This window comes from Balaenoptera acutorostrata, chromosome 8 (genome assembly GCF_949987535.1).
Source record: "Balaenoptera acutorostrata chromosome 8, mBalAcu1.1, whole genome shotgun sequence".
Taxonomy (NCBI): domain Eukaryota; kingdom Metazoa; phylum Chordata; class Mammalia; order Artiodactyla; family Balaenopteridae; genus Balaenoptera; species Balaenoptera acutorostrata.
In genome coordinates, this window is record NC_080071.1 from 85,538,326 (window position 1) to 85,555,316 (window position 16,991).

General features: G+C 37.0%; 1 protein-coding gene across 18 annotated transcripts in view; it reads right to left on the reverse strand.

Annotated features, from left to right (window-relative positions):
* TRIP12 (thyroid hormone receptor interactor 12) overlaps nt 1-16,991 on the reverse strand; it is a 144,447-nt gene that overhangs the window by 90,066 nt on the left and 37,390 nt on the right. For all 18 annotated transcript variants that reach the window (XM_057551521.1, XM_057551520.1, XM_057551532.1 and 15 more), the window contains one exon: nt 13,200-13,346. In XM_057551521.1, the coding sequence (XP_057407504.1) occupies nt 13,200-13,297 (98 nt within the window). In that variant the 5' untranslated portion in view covers nt 13,298-13,346. The remainder of the gene's footprint in view (nt 1-13,199; nt 13,347-16,991) is intronic.

Consider the following 16,991-nt stretch of genomic DNA (forward strand, 5'->3'; position numbering starts at 1 on the left):
TTCTTTTTCCTAGATATTCTTACACTGGCAGACTGAAATTTTGCTTTATCCCATGAGTTTCTTGTTTGAGAGATTTAGTTTCTAGGAGTTGCTTTTTGTTTTTGTTACATTTCTAGTAAAAGATATGAGAGTTCTACTTTTTTTTTTTTTTAAGGAATAAGACTGAGTAAATTTGCAAAACATTTCATAGTTATTTTTTAAAAAGGGAGGTAAAATGTTGTTTTCAGGTATACAATTTAATATCCACGGAATAATATTTATAAATTACATCATTCAGGTTCTCTACATTCTTATTTTTGTAAAGTTTGCCATAGATTAATCTTTTAACTGAATCACAATTTCTACTTCATTGCATAATAAAATTTAAAATATTCCTTGCTGTATTCCTTGAAAATTTAAAAATCATATTAAAAGAAAACCTTATCCATTCAAAGCTAGACAACTTTGTGATAATGTTCAAGTAGTTAAGCAGTTAAATGTCAATCCTTTAAAAGAAAAACAACAGAAAAACAAAAAAACCCACCATAACTCTTTGTCGACAGAAATTGACCAACACTAACCTAATGCTGTTCCCACTGCAGAGGCAGCACTCCTCCTCTTCTCCACCCAAATAAATTGTCCTCTGGTTTTAAAATACATCTAACTTTATAGCCACCCAAACCCACTCCTGCATTTTTCATGTCCTTACTAACACTTTCAAGGAACTAAAGAATTCAGCAGGTAAAGTCTCAACATGTATGAAAGGGGGAGGGGAGGGGAGGAAAAAGAACAGAAAGAAAACAGTATCCAATCATCTGAGAAAGTGAGGCTCACAAACTGGCTTAAATCCCATACTGATCTGATTCTACCTTTCCTAAAATTATTTTTAAGTGTGATATTCTGAGGCCTCGTCAAAAAATTTTTTAAAATACTATAAAACACCATTTATGTCCTTCTATTGTTTAGCATGATCTTAATATTGATACATTTTCTGTAGAGGGCAGTAAATACTTCCAGCTTTGTGGGCGGTACTATGTGTCACAAAAGCAGGTATAAACAACACATAAACAAATGGGCATGGCTATGTTCCAACCAAATTTTTATTTACAAAAGCAGGCAGTAGGCTGGATTTGACCCATGGGTTTTCCAACCCCTGACATACCACAAAAGGAGTAAGCAACCAGATGGATACCATAAGTAACAATCTGGGCCCTCCCAAAGTGGGACTCTATTTTATCATGCCCATTTATAAATTATTAATGCTCAGATACTGTAAGGAAATCTCCATAAAATAATAATGCTCAATTAGAACAGCCAATTAGAGTATAACAGCATTCAGCACTAAACGAGTCTTGATGCCTTTTAGCTCATTTTACCAACTCCCTCATTTATCAAACCTTATTAACATTAATTTTTATTAAAAAAACAATCTCTTTAAGACCTGTAAAAGTTATATCCACTGTAAATCAAATTTGCAAGAACAAGACAATAAAATTCACGACAAACTCTTAAGTAGCACCAAGATGAGCCCATTTAGTGAATTATAGCCCAAGATAGTTGGGTGGGGGGATGGATGTGGATGGAGCGGGGGCACAAGTATATTCAGGAGCTTCTACATCATCCTATGGATGTTGCTGGAAAAAAAAAAAATCTCAGGCTCTGCAAAATCACCCACTAAAAATAACTGGACTAATGGTGAAAATAAGATTGGAAACAGAGCACTCAAACCTATGTTATTTTGCAGTGAGAGTCCTAACAAAAACGCCATCAATTTTAATAAAAGATTAAACCTTCACTAACATTTGCACCAATAATCCCAGTTGGTCCACTCATTAGAGTCTTTCTTATTTTTGTACTTTCTCCTTTAAGTGTAAATTTTTCAAGACATTTTCTTTCAGGACCAGCTTCGACAAAATTAAAAATACAATTCTGGGGGAGACTTCCCTTTTTGTCATTTTCTTTCTTTATAAATACAAGAGTAAATGGTTTTGAGCTTCCTGGGAGTGTTACCAGTACAAAGTGTGGTGGTTCTGGAAGCCACGGAACTAGCTATTTCTTGCACTAAATGATTTCTTTAACTCATTTCTGCACTATTTCCAGGTCTTTCATAAGACTTCATAGATTACCAGTTCATATATTAACACTACAGGAAAAACTGCCTAAGACCTGACACTACTTCCACATCATACTGACATCATTTTCCTATTTACCAAGTACATGCGCGCCAACTCACGTTAAAGAAACCCAGGTTGCAACAGAGCATACTACAATCAACTCTGGGTTATGTGCTTTCAAGATTAACCTGAAAGCAAGTCTCAAATGCCTCTTGCCGACTTTTAGGCAAATTGTAGTGACTGTCCCTTCTAGATACTTAATTTGGTAGTCTTAAAGATTAGAAACCATCTCTAGTCCAGAGGACATCTAAAAGAGGCCAAAACCTTGTAGCAAAAAGTATTCTTATTGTAATCTTAGACAAATGAGGAAGGCAGCTAGTTACAAGGAGCTAGTTAATTCCTTGTATTACAGTTCCTGGATTTTCTTTGAAATTAATATCTATGCCAGACATACAACTCAAATATATGTACATATTACCAAATATAAATGATTTGGTACTTAGTTATATCTCCAAATTTGTGTGTGTATGTGTATACAGACGTACATTTTTATGCTCTTATATTTTATATACAGAATTATAACATTATAGCTTTGTGTTCCAAAAATTAAATGCTTTGTTTATAATGCTATAAAATGCATATTATAAATAAGCCCCTGATTTTCAATAATCGAAGTGGAAAGTTCACTTAAACCACTTTAAACAAAAACTCACTAATGTTCTCTGTAAAATGTACTAGTTTCTATTTCAGTCACAAAACAGAAGCTGAGTAGTCTGACCAATGTTCCTATGTTCAGTTATGGAGAAATGCTAGCACAAATAATTCTGTAATTTAGAACTCCTTATTTATCTTAAAAATGAGTGGTTTAAAAAAAACAAACAAACAAACAGTAGTGGTTCCTCCTCCAGGGAGTATTTTGAAACAGTATGTTGGGGAACAGTGGTGCTGCTGGCTTTTTCAGCAGGTAAGGACTAGAGGTAGAAGATGTCATGCAGTACACAGAACCATGAGACACAGTGAAAAACTGCCTCATCACCCATATATTTCAAATAGCCTTGATAATATAGGAAGACCTTATGAAAACACTTAAAATCTGGCCATGACATCGGGGAAAAACAGGTTTATAATTTCTCAGCTTAGATTTGTTTTGCATGGTTCTCTATATACTTAAATTTTGCAGGAATGCAAGGGAATCCACAAAAGATTATATCTGTTTTTTGCAGCTTGACCAAGAGTCATGCATCATTTTGGAAAAGTTTGTAATGAAAATGCTGCTTACAGCATTTAAGTCTGTTGTCGCAGCTGTCACATTGAATAAATTCAACTAGAGATGCAAGCATCTGAATACAGTGTCATCTTCTGTCAAGTACCCAAGCATTTACCTACTGAAATGTTATTTTGTTATCAACCATTTTCCTTTTACTTGTTTATTTTCACCTTTGTGAAATTCTTGTATATTATATTCATGTTTCTAAACTGTGGAGGGAGGCTTTTTATATACTTCTTAATTCAAGACACTAAAGGGGCATCAAAATAAAGATGTTTACATTATATGATACACGTTATAGAGTGGGAGCACTGGATCGAACAGAGTTGAGAACTACTGTACCAAGCTACTCAATTCATACTTGCACACACTTGGTTTCCCAACTCAAGTATATGCAAGTCACGACAGGGCACATAAATACTGATAACACACTACACTGTGTCCCGTCCTCAAAGAGGTTAGAATCCATAAAGAGATCTACCAAGTGCTATAAAGTTCACAACAAAGGGAGAAATTACTCTTAGCGGGAAAATACAGGTTTTATAGACCACATGGCATTTAAACCACACCCTGAAGAATGAGAAGCTGAGGAAAAAGAGCGTTCCGCTTAAAAGCAGCATAGACAAGGGCAGAGAGGCAGCAAATTTTAAAACCCACATGGCACCTGGTAAATGATATGAATTTCCCTGAGCACAGAGACACCTTAGAAAACAAGGTTGGAAGGACAGGCTAGGGCTTAAATGCCTTTTGGAAGGATTTTGTTCTTAATCGTAGCCTGGAGTAAGAGACTAACAACAGGGTTGGAAACATGCAAAAGCCAAAATTTTATATGTTCAACAATCTGGGTATACTGAGAATGGGTGAGTAAACTACAATAACTTTAAGTTATTGTGCAAAGAAAAAAAGGCAGAGGGACTGAAAATCAAAACCATATATATATACACTAATGTGTATAAAATAGATAACTAATAAGAACCTGCTGTATTATTTTTTAACAAATAAAATAAAATTCATATTTAAACAAACAAACAAACAAACAAAAACCATGGGAAAAGATGCCCACCCCCCCAAAGGGAATCTCACAGCTCAATTTACTTTTGCCCCCACCTTTCACAAATAAATTAGTTGGGTGAGGGGTATAAACACTGAGATAATAAAAGTAAATTAGTGATTAGTGATAGATTAGTGATACAATACCATCTCATGAACTACACTGGCTTTTATAAATACCTGGATAAAAATGTATTAAGATGACCACAGAGGACTTCCCTGGTGGCGCAGTAGTTAGGAATCCGCCTGTGAATGCAGGGGACACGGGTTCAATCCCTGATCCGGGAAGATCCCACAGGCTGTGAAGCAACTAAGCCCGTGCACCACAACTACTGAAGCCCGCGAGCCCTGGAGCCCACGTGCCGCAACTACTGAGCCCACGTGCCACAACTACTGAAACCCGCATGCTCTAGGGCCTGCATGCCACAACTACTGAGCCCACATGCTGCAACCACTGAAGCCCGCGTGCCTAGAGCCCGTGCTCCGCAACAAGAGAAGCCACCGCAATGAGAAGCCCACACACTGCAACAAAGAGTAGCCCCTGCTCGCCACAACTAGAGAAAGCCCGTGTGAAGCAACAAAGACCCGACGCAGCCAAAAAAAAAGAGTAAAAAATTTTTTAAAAAAATCCAAAACAAAACCACAAACACAGAATAATTTTAAACGTGTGATTATGTGATAAGCATTATACTGATTCTTTAAAGACATTATCTAGCTTAATCCTCAAAAGACACCGGAGGCAGGTATATTTCCATTTTAAAGATGTAAGAACGGAGGCTTGCCCCAAATCACCCAGCCCTTAGGCAGGAAAGGTGAGATTGAGCCCAGGTATTCCAAATCCCTAAATCTGAAACCCCACAGTTACATCTAGGGGCTTAGTGGTGAAAGTAAAAGGTCAGCATCTAGTTATTAAATTTTTCCTACCCATGCTGGTATTTCTGTTCCTGATTGTATATGTCAAAATAAATGGCTTAAGGCTTTGGAGATGTTATGAGAAAAATAGAAGAAAATCACGTTTTCCCTCCTGCTTCAAAAGCAATAGCCTTCCATATATGATATTGAAACTTGCTGTTCAAGTACTGAAGAAGCATTTACATATATTTATTTTTTTTAGTCATACTGATACTCTAGGAAAGCATTCTGAGACTGAGAAAGCATTTGTAAAAAGTGGTGTGGAACATCAGATTCCTTCAATACTGACGGACAGGAGAATCAGAGCAAATCGTCAGTTAAGATATGAAATAATCTATGGCAGCTGATGCCTTATAGGTTTCCAATGTTTATGAAGTGACTTTTGGACAAAATTTCACACTTGATGATTAAAGCAAGAAATATATAATGCAGAGAAAATTACACAATATATAAAATATTACTTTGTTGGTCCAAGAAATAATTTAACATGGATACTATTAAGAATCCAATGCACATAACTTCTACCTAGAAAAAAGTAGCCTCTGTTCCTCTTTAGACCAAGACAACCATGCCACTGTTGAACACAACACTGTCAATCTTGCCTCCCAGCACAAGGCCTGATGGGACAGACCAGCCTTCTGAGCATTACCAAAGCAGCCCAAAAAGTGGAAAAGCGTGTGCACACGTGGTTCTTTGGGTGAAACTCAAAGTGCATAATTATGCAGTAAGATTCGCCATTACTGAAAGGAGCAAGTGACAAGTTACCGGGCCAACTCTAGTATAAATTGTTTTTTAAAGTGGTTTCAATTAAGTCCTAAGAAACAGTGAAGTCACTGTCACATCACACTGCCTCCCCTTAACATTCTCCTCCTCCCAAAGATGAGGAAGCTTGCGCTTCCATCTGACTGAGCAAAGGTCAGGATGAAAAAAGAGACAGAAGGAACACCAAAAAAGGAATATTTAAAAAGGCAGGGCTTCCCTGGTGGCGCAGTGGTTAAGAATCTGCCTGCCAATGCAGGGGACACAGGTTCGATCCCTGGCCTGGGAGCAACTAAGCCCGTGCGCCACAACTACTGAAGCCCGGGCACCTAGAGCCCGTGCTCCACAACAAGAGAAACCACCGCGATGAGAAACCCGCGCACCGCAACGAAGAGTAAGCAGCCCCCGCTCGCCACAACTAAAGAAAGCCCGTGCGCAGCAACAAAGACCCAAAGCAGCCAAAAACAAATAAATAAATAAATTTTAAAAATAAAAATTAAAAGGCACCCATACTGGTTAATTAAGTAGGAGAATGAAGAGAACAACACACAATTGCGTGTCCATGCTGTCCTAAGTAGAATTTAGGGAAATAAACAGTTTGTTGCAGACATGGGAGCAAGAATAAAAATTTTAAAATGGTGTTAAACAGCCTGCGATAGCTACCAGGTGCTGTTTGCAAATATTCCATTTCTCTTCTTTCCAGACACACAGTAGGATGATACCTGCCAAACCACCTGGAAGTTATGTGCAGCCATGTAAGTTGCTCTGGTCAAGGAACGTGCGTGGAAATGGATCACTTCTGAGGGAAGCCTTGGACAGCCAGAGAGCAAGTCAGCATATTCTCTTGCCGCCACAGCAGTGATACCTGAATACCTGAATGTGCAGACATGGAGCAGAGCCTGCAGGTAACGCAGGATGGACGAGTTTCCTAGTGGTTAGATTGTTATACTAATATTTAGGAGCTGTTTGTTACTGTAGCACAATCCAGGCACCTTGTCGCATAGCTCATTTAAACCAGGCCCTATTTCAACTGGCCTTCACTCCAGTCAATGACCTTTTCATGACCATTTCAGTAAAAGAAAGTCACATATCTGTGCCTAAAAATGCCAAGGAAGTAAATCTCCTGATTTCAACACTAGTATTTGCTGAACACCTACTACTTGTGAGCAAAGTAACGAGACACAGAAAAATGAGAAATCAAATCCACTCTGAAAATAACTAATGACTCCACGTCTCAAGTAGAGACAAATATGGCTGACACGTACCATATATTTTACAACTGCTTCTTCAGCCTTCAAAGCCCCATCAATGAGGTCATCACCAGAAATGTTTCTCACTTGACTTTAATAACCACTTACATGCCCATTTTCCCTACTGAACTGGAAACTGCTTGTGACAAAGGCTATTCTACTCTAATTTTTATAATTACCATCTAGCATGGTGCTTACTAGCATGGTGCTCTACAAATGGATGAATACAATCTTATACTGAATTTGTACTGCAAATACATCAAGGCAGGACTCTTTAGCTCTAAAGCCAAAAACAGAGGCTTTATTAAAATGAGGCACGCATACCTCCAGAATCCAATAGTTAAATAAGCAAGTCTAGAGAAAAGAGTCAACACAGCTCTGAAGAACTAAGGAATTGAAACTCGTCAGAACTTTAATCACACATAATCTCTAATATATTTGCTTTTCTCTGACTGTCCATCATCTTCCATAAGGCAGGAGACATGCAGTTGGCAACTTCAGATTCACATCTTCCCTGTGCTACCAGAAAGGGAAAAGCTTTCAGTTTTTTCCGGCGTGGATCACATGACCACCCCAGTCCCATCACTGTGCTCAGAATAAATAAAGACTGCAGATTCTGCCAGCTTTGGCAAAAGGCAGTGGGGAGCCAGGAGCAGAGTAAGATCACAGTGGAAAAAATTAACTACCACTCAAAATACATGGGTGAAGAACTGAGGGAAATCATTACACAAGAAGAGGGGTTAATCTCAGCTGAACAAATTAAAAGTTCATTTCTCCTGTATCATGGTTCAAAGGAAGATTAACAACATATGAAAACTTATTAGTACATTTACATCAAGAAGTATTCTCACTCAGATCTCACTCCTTAAACCTATTTTTCTAATGTTTTTTCTCATTACTATAGAAACACCAATAAAATGAAATCAATGCAATTTTTCCATATCAAATTAGCAGGAAAATGCAAAATGGAGATAACACAAATAGAATGATGAGAAAAAGCACTCTTTTTCCTGATGGTGATAAGTAAATTGGAGAAAAAAATTTATGTGAAATAAGTTGACCATAAAAAACTCGCTTTGACCAAGCAATTTCACTTCTGGGAACATATCTCTTAAGAGATGCCAAAATTGCAAACATTTAAGCATAAGCGAGAACTTTTCCCACTGCAACCATCTAACTATCCAAAAAATGAAAATTAATAGTGGAAAATGTTGCGCACTGATTCAGCAAATCATGTGACCATCTGTAAACAATTACCAAAAAAATCATAATGATAAGAGAAAACGTTTGTTAGGATACTGAGTGAAAAAAGTAGGATCCAAAAGTATTTCCAGTATAATCAGCTACATGCTAAATTGTGTTTTAAAGACAGATAGGGACTTCCCTGCAGGGGGCACGGGTTCAATCACTGGTCAGGGAACTCAGATCCTCCCCCCTCCCAAAAAATAACAGATAAATAAAGACAGATAAAAATCAAAATATTAACCCAGACAATCTCTGGATGATATTTATTTTCTTTTTGTGTTTTTCTGTATCCTATCCCTTTGAAATAGTTTTTTAAGCAAAATACAAATTATTTCTTCCTGTATAATTAATGCTGGCTTAAAAAATCCCTGCTTTGACAATGTTAACAGAAGGCTATAACCTTTAGATCTCATAATTTATTACTCAGTAATAAATAATTATCAAAACTTTGCAGACAAATTTTGTACTGGGGGTGAGAAGGTGGGGTGGATTGGATTCAAGCATTTCCTCACACCATTAAAAAAACACTGACAGATTACAATAAAATGTAAAAATGGAACCATAACAGAACCAAGAAGAAAATTTTATTCTGGGTATGGAGAAGGCAAAGGAAGAAAAGAAACAAAGAGCTGATAGACTTGACTATCTAAATTTAAAATCTACTATAAATTAAAACAAACCAGAACAAGTAATAAAACTAGCAAAAAATACTTGCCCATGTCAGTAGGTTGATACCCTTCCCATAAAGGGTTCTAATAAAAGAGCAAGCATCTCCAAGATTAAAACAGACAAAGGACACTAACAGACAACTCATAACGTAAGTAAGAATGGCCAATATGTGGGGAAGATCTTCAACTCTAAAGTAACCAGAGAAATGGTAACTTTAACCAAAGGAACCCTTTTTTCCACAAACTCTGATTAAAAATGGTGTGCTGTACTGACTAGGATTTGGCGAAATAGGCATTCTCACAAAGTATTAGTAGGAGTATAAATTGGTTTAATCAAAAAAGGAAAAAAAAAAAGTGGTTCAGTCTTTCTGAAACACAATTTAGCATTCTGTTAAAAGTCTTCAAAATATTCATATCCTTAGGTCCTATGAACCCATTTCAGGAATTTGACTTGATAAAATCAGAATAATACTCAAATGTGATAGGCACAGCAGTAACATATTTTACAGAAAAAAACTGGGGTGGGGGGGAGAATGTGACTAGAGGCCCTAATTTATATCATGGGCTTTCATATCAAGGAAAATCATGGGGTAGAAATATAGAGTAGAAATACTAACCATCATTATCTCTGGGTGGATGGATTGAATTTATCTTAATTCTTTCATTTTCCTGAAGCATCCCAATTTTCTTTTCTCAACATGCTGCGTTTTTATAACAAAAACAATGTAGAAGAAACCTTCACTAGAGCAATCTCCACCAAAGTTGCTATAAAATTGAATTCAATCCCACCGCTAACATTTGAGAAAAACAAGAAAAAGCACATGATATAATGAAAATGCTACTGCATGGCAAAGAGGGAGGGAGAGCCTACAAATACCTGTGCTAGAAGTGGGAAAGACTAGGTAGTATCCCTGAGAGCAAGCCCACAGACAAGCAGTGGAAGTGAGTGATTTCCTAAAGAAGAAAAAGAGAACAGAAAAGAGAGGAACAGAGCAATGATAGCCCAAAAACTTATGGAAGAAAGGAAAAGAGAAAAACAATAGAAGAAGAGGAAGATAATCTAGCTCAATTATGGACAGAGATGAAGGATGGGTGAAAAAGAACAGAGGGAATAATAAGGAGAAAATAAATATATTCCAAAGATCCAACTTTCTTTTATCTTAAGGGTGAACTAAAACTTTTCTTCTTTTTTTTAAAAAAAAAAGTAAGTTACCTTGATTTAGGAAAAGGGCAGGAGTGGTCACAGGAAGGAAGCTACACATAGAAGACAACTTAATGCAAGTTTGGGAGGAAACAGAATGAATCAAAAATGAATGAGTTAAAATTTCTAGGAGGGAAAAACTGCTCCTTAAATTCTAAACTGAATGAGTTAATACTCTTCAATTCTAAGTACTTCATACCCTCCTCTAAGTCCTTCTTCATCATTTGGATCAAGTGGTTCGTGCAGTAAAAACAGTTTGGCACAATGAAAGGAATCACCGACTTGCAAGTGAAGAGGTCAGGAATCAAGTCCTGACTCTACATACCAGCCATGTAAAGCTGAGCAAGTTACCACATTTAGAAAACAGGGGCTACATACTTAGCACACAGAGTTTGTGAGTCTCAAATTGAAAGAATATGTATAAAAAATTGCTTAACTAAAAATACTCCACCAGTGCTGTTGTAGTAGGTGCTTTATTACCATTACCTACTACTAACCATGTAGTAGGTTATTTATTACCATTATTTGAATCACTGTATCACTATGAATACATTCACAAGACCAAAGCCACTATTTTTTGGAAACAAAAGCCACAATAACAGCATTTTACTTATAGGAAAGTTAAGCAACAGAAGTTAGATTAAAAGAATAAAAATACAGTTGTAATTGCTCTCTCCCAATTAACCCCAATCCACTCACTCCCCAAAATGACTGGAGAGGTTTCTCAGAGGTTAGATAATTGTTAGCATAGCACACTCTACTGGGGCTTCAAAAATCAGTCTGGGGTTTGATGAAAAGGTCCCTTCCAGCTCTGAGACTGTATCACAAACAAAAGAATCAAGCTGTCTAAAATGGCAAAATGAAATTCAGATGTGCAAATATCTTCTAATTTGCATTGTTAGCCAAACTGATAAGACTTTTTGGCTAAAGTTCTAAATTTCTATGCCCTGATCGTAATTATACTTATCCACATAAAAATAGGGAAAATCTATATATTCAAAGTTATTACTAAATTATGGTATTAACCACACACAATTGAACATGAAGACTTTAAAAGCCCTGTTTTTAAACAATTTTTAAAGACAACAGGAAACAACACATATAATACTAGGTTTTAAAAAAGTGAATAGGCCCTCTTTTGTGTACTACTTTTGCGGGGAAATGTTTTTTAAAGACATGTAAAAGTTGAAATCATGAGAGCTGAAATGGGGCCACATTACTGAAAGGGAGGAGAGATTAAAGGTATAAAAACCCTAATTATACCTTGCTTTATATTCTTTGGCGTGTTTCTCCATTCCAAACACGCTTTGAAATTTTATTATTTTCCTTCACAATTGAGCATATCATCGATAGTCTTAAAGCACATGAACTTCAGGGAAACATCTGCCATTCTACAAATCTGATTGAGTTCCATCCTGATTACAACTTTTAAGCCAATGCATTTTAATAACTAGTATTAACCATGTCCATTTGTTTACCACTCATATATTTAAATACATAATATAATAAAACATTTAAATAAGTTTACCACATTATCACTGATGTGTAGAAAAGATAATGGTGCTGAAATGTCACTGTGGATTTAGAAGTAATATACTGTGTGACAGTGCAAAATGTTTGTCGATCATATGCAAGGGTCTAAATATAACCTGAGGATTAGTATGTACAAAACTGTATTGTTCGAAAGGTGTATGTAACTTAGGTGCACATGCGTGCACATGTATACACACATACATGCCTTAAAAAAAAAAAGAGCAACTACGGAGGAATAGGCCGATGTTAACAGTGACTACAAGTGGACTGTGAAACTGATGTTTTTCGTCATACTTTTCTGTATTTTCCAAATTCTGTAAAATATGTAACATTTTTATAATGGGGGAGTCATTTTTCTAATCAATAGCATAAATAAAGTTAAGTGTGGCTGCTCCCAAAGAACAGTCTAAACGTAAAAAAGCAAAAAAATCTAGAACAGAACTCTGTACTAAGCACTGTTCTCAGAGTTACATGTTACAATACTGAAGTTGACTAGTAACCCTATGAAACAGATAACCCCACTGTGTGGACTAAAAAATTGAGGTTTCCTGAAAGATATAACAAAGGACACATAGTTATTTAAAGGCAGAGGCAGAAATTGCACACAAAGCTGTCCTAGTCCAAAGTCCAAATGTTTAACCAGTTAAATTGCCTGACATGAACAAGATGTATTTCAATTTCTTCTTTACATTTGACATTTACCATTTTTTTTATAATTCAGTAGACAACATACATGGTAATATCTCAAAATGTTGCATCAGGTAATCTTATTAGAGTTTAGCCATAATCTATTATAATCTAACCATGATTAGTCCATGGACTGAAAATTAGGCTCAAGCAATTCTGAGTATTTTATGCATAAAATGACAGTTCTTAGCTAAATCAGACAGGAAATCTTGCATTTAAGAGAATGTATTGATTCTTCACACTACCTCCTATCCAACAACTCCAACTAAAAAGATCAGCTCAACACCACACGCTGAGAGTCGATGCGCTAACACAGTCAGACGGCCTTGCCAGCCTGTCAGTGTCCCTGTGTTGTCAAAGAGTAAGACAGGGGAAAAAACTCAAAAAGCTAGCTATCAAAACTCAAGGTCTTAAAACAAAGAAGCTTCCTTTCAATAAGGTAAATAAATCAAGTCGCAACATACATAAAGGAAGGGATCATAAATGGTTGAAATTACCATTTAAATTACCATTTAATTACCATTAAATACATACCTTCCTCCTATTGAGTCGTCTTGTGGTTGGGCCCCGGCAGTGTTCCTCTGTGAACGTCGCAGTGACCCCCCTGGATTGTTATTAGGCCGGTTGGACATTGGCACCTCTCTCTTGAAGGGACATACCCTTTCTAGACACTACCATTCACTAAAAAGGGGAAAAAAAGGAGAAAAAATAAAATGTCAACTATACATAGTACAACACCAAAAACAAATGAGGGGCACCAAAGATGAAGGGGAAATGTTATGTAAACAATTTGATTGTACAGCCTTCACCAATGCTGCAGTGTCTTATTAAACTGTGAAGTCTGGCTGATTAATCTGTTATAAAGTGTCAGGAATATATCAAATTCAAGGCATGAGGTCCAGAATCCCACACATAGAATTAACTTACATTTCTCATGGAGCGCCCAAGAAATCCCCAATTCAAAAAAAACAGAGCACAAGTAGAAATCTCTGTTTCCACATCTAGTACTACATGGTAAAGGGCATTGCACCTAAAGTCAGAACACCTTGGCTCAAGTCCTGTGATAGAACGGGTACTAAAAGAGTCTGCCTTTGTACAAACCATAATCTCTAGCCTCAGATTCCTCAGGCACAGAATAAAAGCAACATATACCATGCTTACTTCACAGCAGTGCTGTGAACAAATGAAATAATGAATACAAAGGAAATGGTAAAACTATAATATCTTAATGGAGAAACAAGGAAAAAGCAGCTCAAGTACAGTAAATTGAGAAATGGTCCTAGATCTCCTGGATTTCAACATCAGCTGCGCTGGCTGTGACTTTGGACAAGAAACTTGATCTCTAGATTTTGTTTACCTCTTCTGTAAAATCAGTATATTATCTACCTCATGGAGATGTTAGCAACAAGAAAATGTGAACACAGTTCATAAGCTTAACAATTTAGTTCAAAACACAGTTATTAATTAATTTGAACTTTTTATCTTTCTATAAGAAATCGTTATACAGGAAAAAATGCTGACACTCAAAGAAAATGAGTTTAACTGACAAAAGAGGTCAATATTACTATCACAGAATTGCGATTTTTATAAATCAAATCTGACACAATTTTTCTTAAGCCTCCAGTCAAATTCCAGGTAGAGTTCTTTAATTACTTCTATTGATTGGGGAAGGAACAGAAGGAACGATCATATGACATTACAGAAACTTGTGCCAAAAAGAATGTAAATTAACCATAACTAAATCTATTACTGGATTTTAAGAGATTCCATGCACTGTAACAGGAAACTGGGTTTTCTTTTGAGTTACATGTTGACCCAGTTCAGTAGAAAAGGACGGTTTCTTTCTGTCACACATGCCCACATCACCAATTAATACACCAAATAAACTTCAGTCAGAAAGTTCAAATTACTAATATAATCACTCTCAATTTTAGAAAGAAAAAAGAGGAAATACTATGTAAACATTAAAAGAGAAAGAGGAAGGTTCAGTTTACATGTACTGATGGAAAGAAAGAAAGATCTCTCCAAGATATGCTTGGGGAAAAACAGTATAATTCCCATCTATGTGTACATATATATTTAAAAGGTTTGCATATGTATCTTTATATATTATTTGCTCATTAAAAATTGGTGGCAATAAATTCATACAACAGACTCTGTTAACACCCCGCCCCCCAAGCGCCTTATCACCAGTTTCGCTTTCCATGGTTTCAGTTACCTACCTGATCAACCATGGTACAAAAATATTAAATTGAAAATTCCCAGAATAAATCATTTGTAAGTTCTAAATTGTACAACATTCCAAGTAGCTGGTGAAATCGCATGCCATCCCTCTCTGTCCCGCTCAGGATGTAAGTCAGCCCTCTGCCCAATGTATCCACTATATATGCTCCCCACCAATTAGTATATGAAAAAACATAGTACATACAGGATTTGGTACTATCCACGGTTTCAGGCATCACTGGGGAGCTTGAAACGTATCCTCTGCAGATGGTACTGACTAACTTTGAGAAAGAGGACTGGGGGTCTGAAGTCTGAAACTAAAGGAGTCATTTTTGTTACTTATCCTTTGAACGCAGTAAGGTAGGTCACTGGATTACAAATGCTGGGCTCTGGAGTTAAATGGCCTCTCACTGAGTTCAAATCCTAACTCCAATACCAACAAAATGTATGACCTCGTACATAAAGTCCTCTGTGCTTCAGTCTATCGAATGGGGATAAAGAACTTATCCTACAGAGTAGCTGTGAGCATTAAATGAGAAGATCCATACAAACCACTTAACACAGTGCTTATCACATAGCAAGGGCTCAGTACACACCAACTATTATTATTACTATAAACATTTATTCAGAATAAAAAAATACTTGTGATAAAATTATATTGGCAGAAACTTTGCCATAAAAACCACGGTCAACATGAGTCTTAAACTTCTAGCAATATCGTTTCAAAAGTGAATTTTGCTACACAGAAAACACAGTGTTCTTAATTAAGGGTGAGCATCACAATCACCTGAGAAGGTCTGTCAAAAAATGAATGCCTGACCTGCCCTCAGATTCTGATTCTGTGGGTGCAGAAATTGGACATATATTTTGAAAGAGCTCTCCTGGCTGTACTGATCTAAAGAACAATTGTATCCCATTCAAGAACTAAATAAAAAGACCAATCTATTTCAGAATCCATCCAAGAAGTTTTACTATCTCAAACACCATCTCAATGCCATCTTGCTTGGACGCTAAATAGTATGGACACAAGAGAATAGCATGATACTGTTCCTTTCACTTTAAAAAAGCAAAGAATACTATTATTAAACAGGGTTAGAAGATCTGGGCTTCCCTAGTGGTGCAGTGGTTAAGAATCCTCCTGCCAGGGGACTTCCCTGGCGGTCCAGTGGTTAAGCCTTTACCTTCCAATGCAGGGGGTGCAGGTTCGATCCCTGGTCAGGGAGCTAAGATCCCATATGTTTCGAGGCCAAAAAAAACCAAAACCAAAACAAAACAAACAAAAAAAGAATCCTCCTGCCAATGCAGGGGACACGGGTTTGAGCCCTGGTCAGGGAAGATCCCACATGCCATGAAGCAACTAAGCCCGTGCATCACAACTACTGAGCCTGCGCCCTAGAGCCCGCGAGCCACAACTACTGAAGCCCACGCGCCTAGAGCCCGTGCTCCACAAAAAGGGAAGCCATCACAATGAGAAGCCCACCCACCCCAACGAAGAGTAGCCCCCGCTCACCGCAACTAGAGAAAGCCCACTCACAGCAACGGAAACCCAAAGCAGCCAAAAATAAATAAATAAAATAAATAAATTTATTAAAAAAACCAACAGCGTTAGGAGATCTCACCTGCCCACTTCCTGCTATTAAATGCCTACTGTATGTCATAGGGTGTTAAGGGATTCAAATGAATACAAGTCACACTGGTTAACTTGACCTATAGTTAGCAAAGTAACCTTAATAATGCTCCCAACACCTTCAGAGCTTGTCAACTAGCACCAGGTGGTTCATGGATAATTCTTGGAATTTAAAGAGAGGAAAAGTGGCAAGTAAGAAGACACTTATTTATCAAAGTGCTACCTGCTTTTAAAGCATAAATTGATCTTTAAGGAACGTGGCCAGACTCTGTAAAACTCTGGAGTTTGAATTGCCCAAAAGTAAATATAAGAGTAACATATAATACACACAGGATCTCCCCCCCAATGCCCGATATCAACAAATCCAGAGACAGAAGGGACCCTTGGGGGTGATCAAGTTCAAGCCCTTACATTACAGACAATTCCAAATGAAGAAAGTTCAAAGTTATCTGATGAGGAAGTAGTCCTCTGAACCC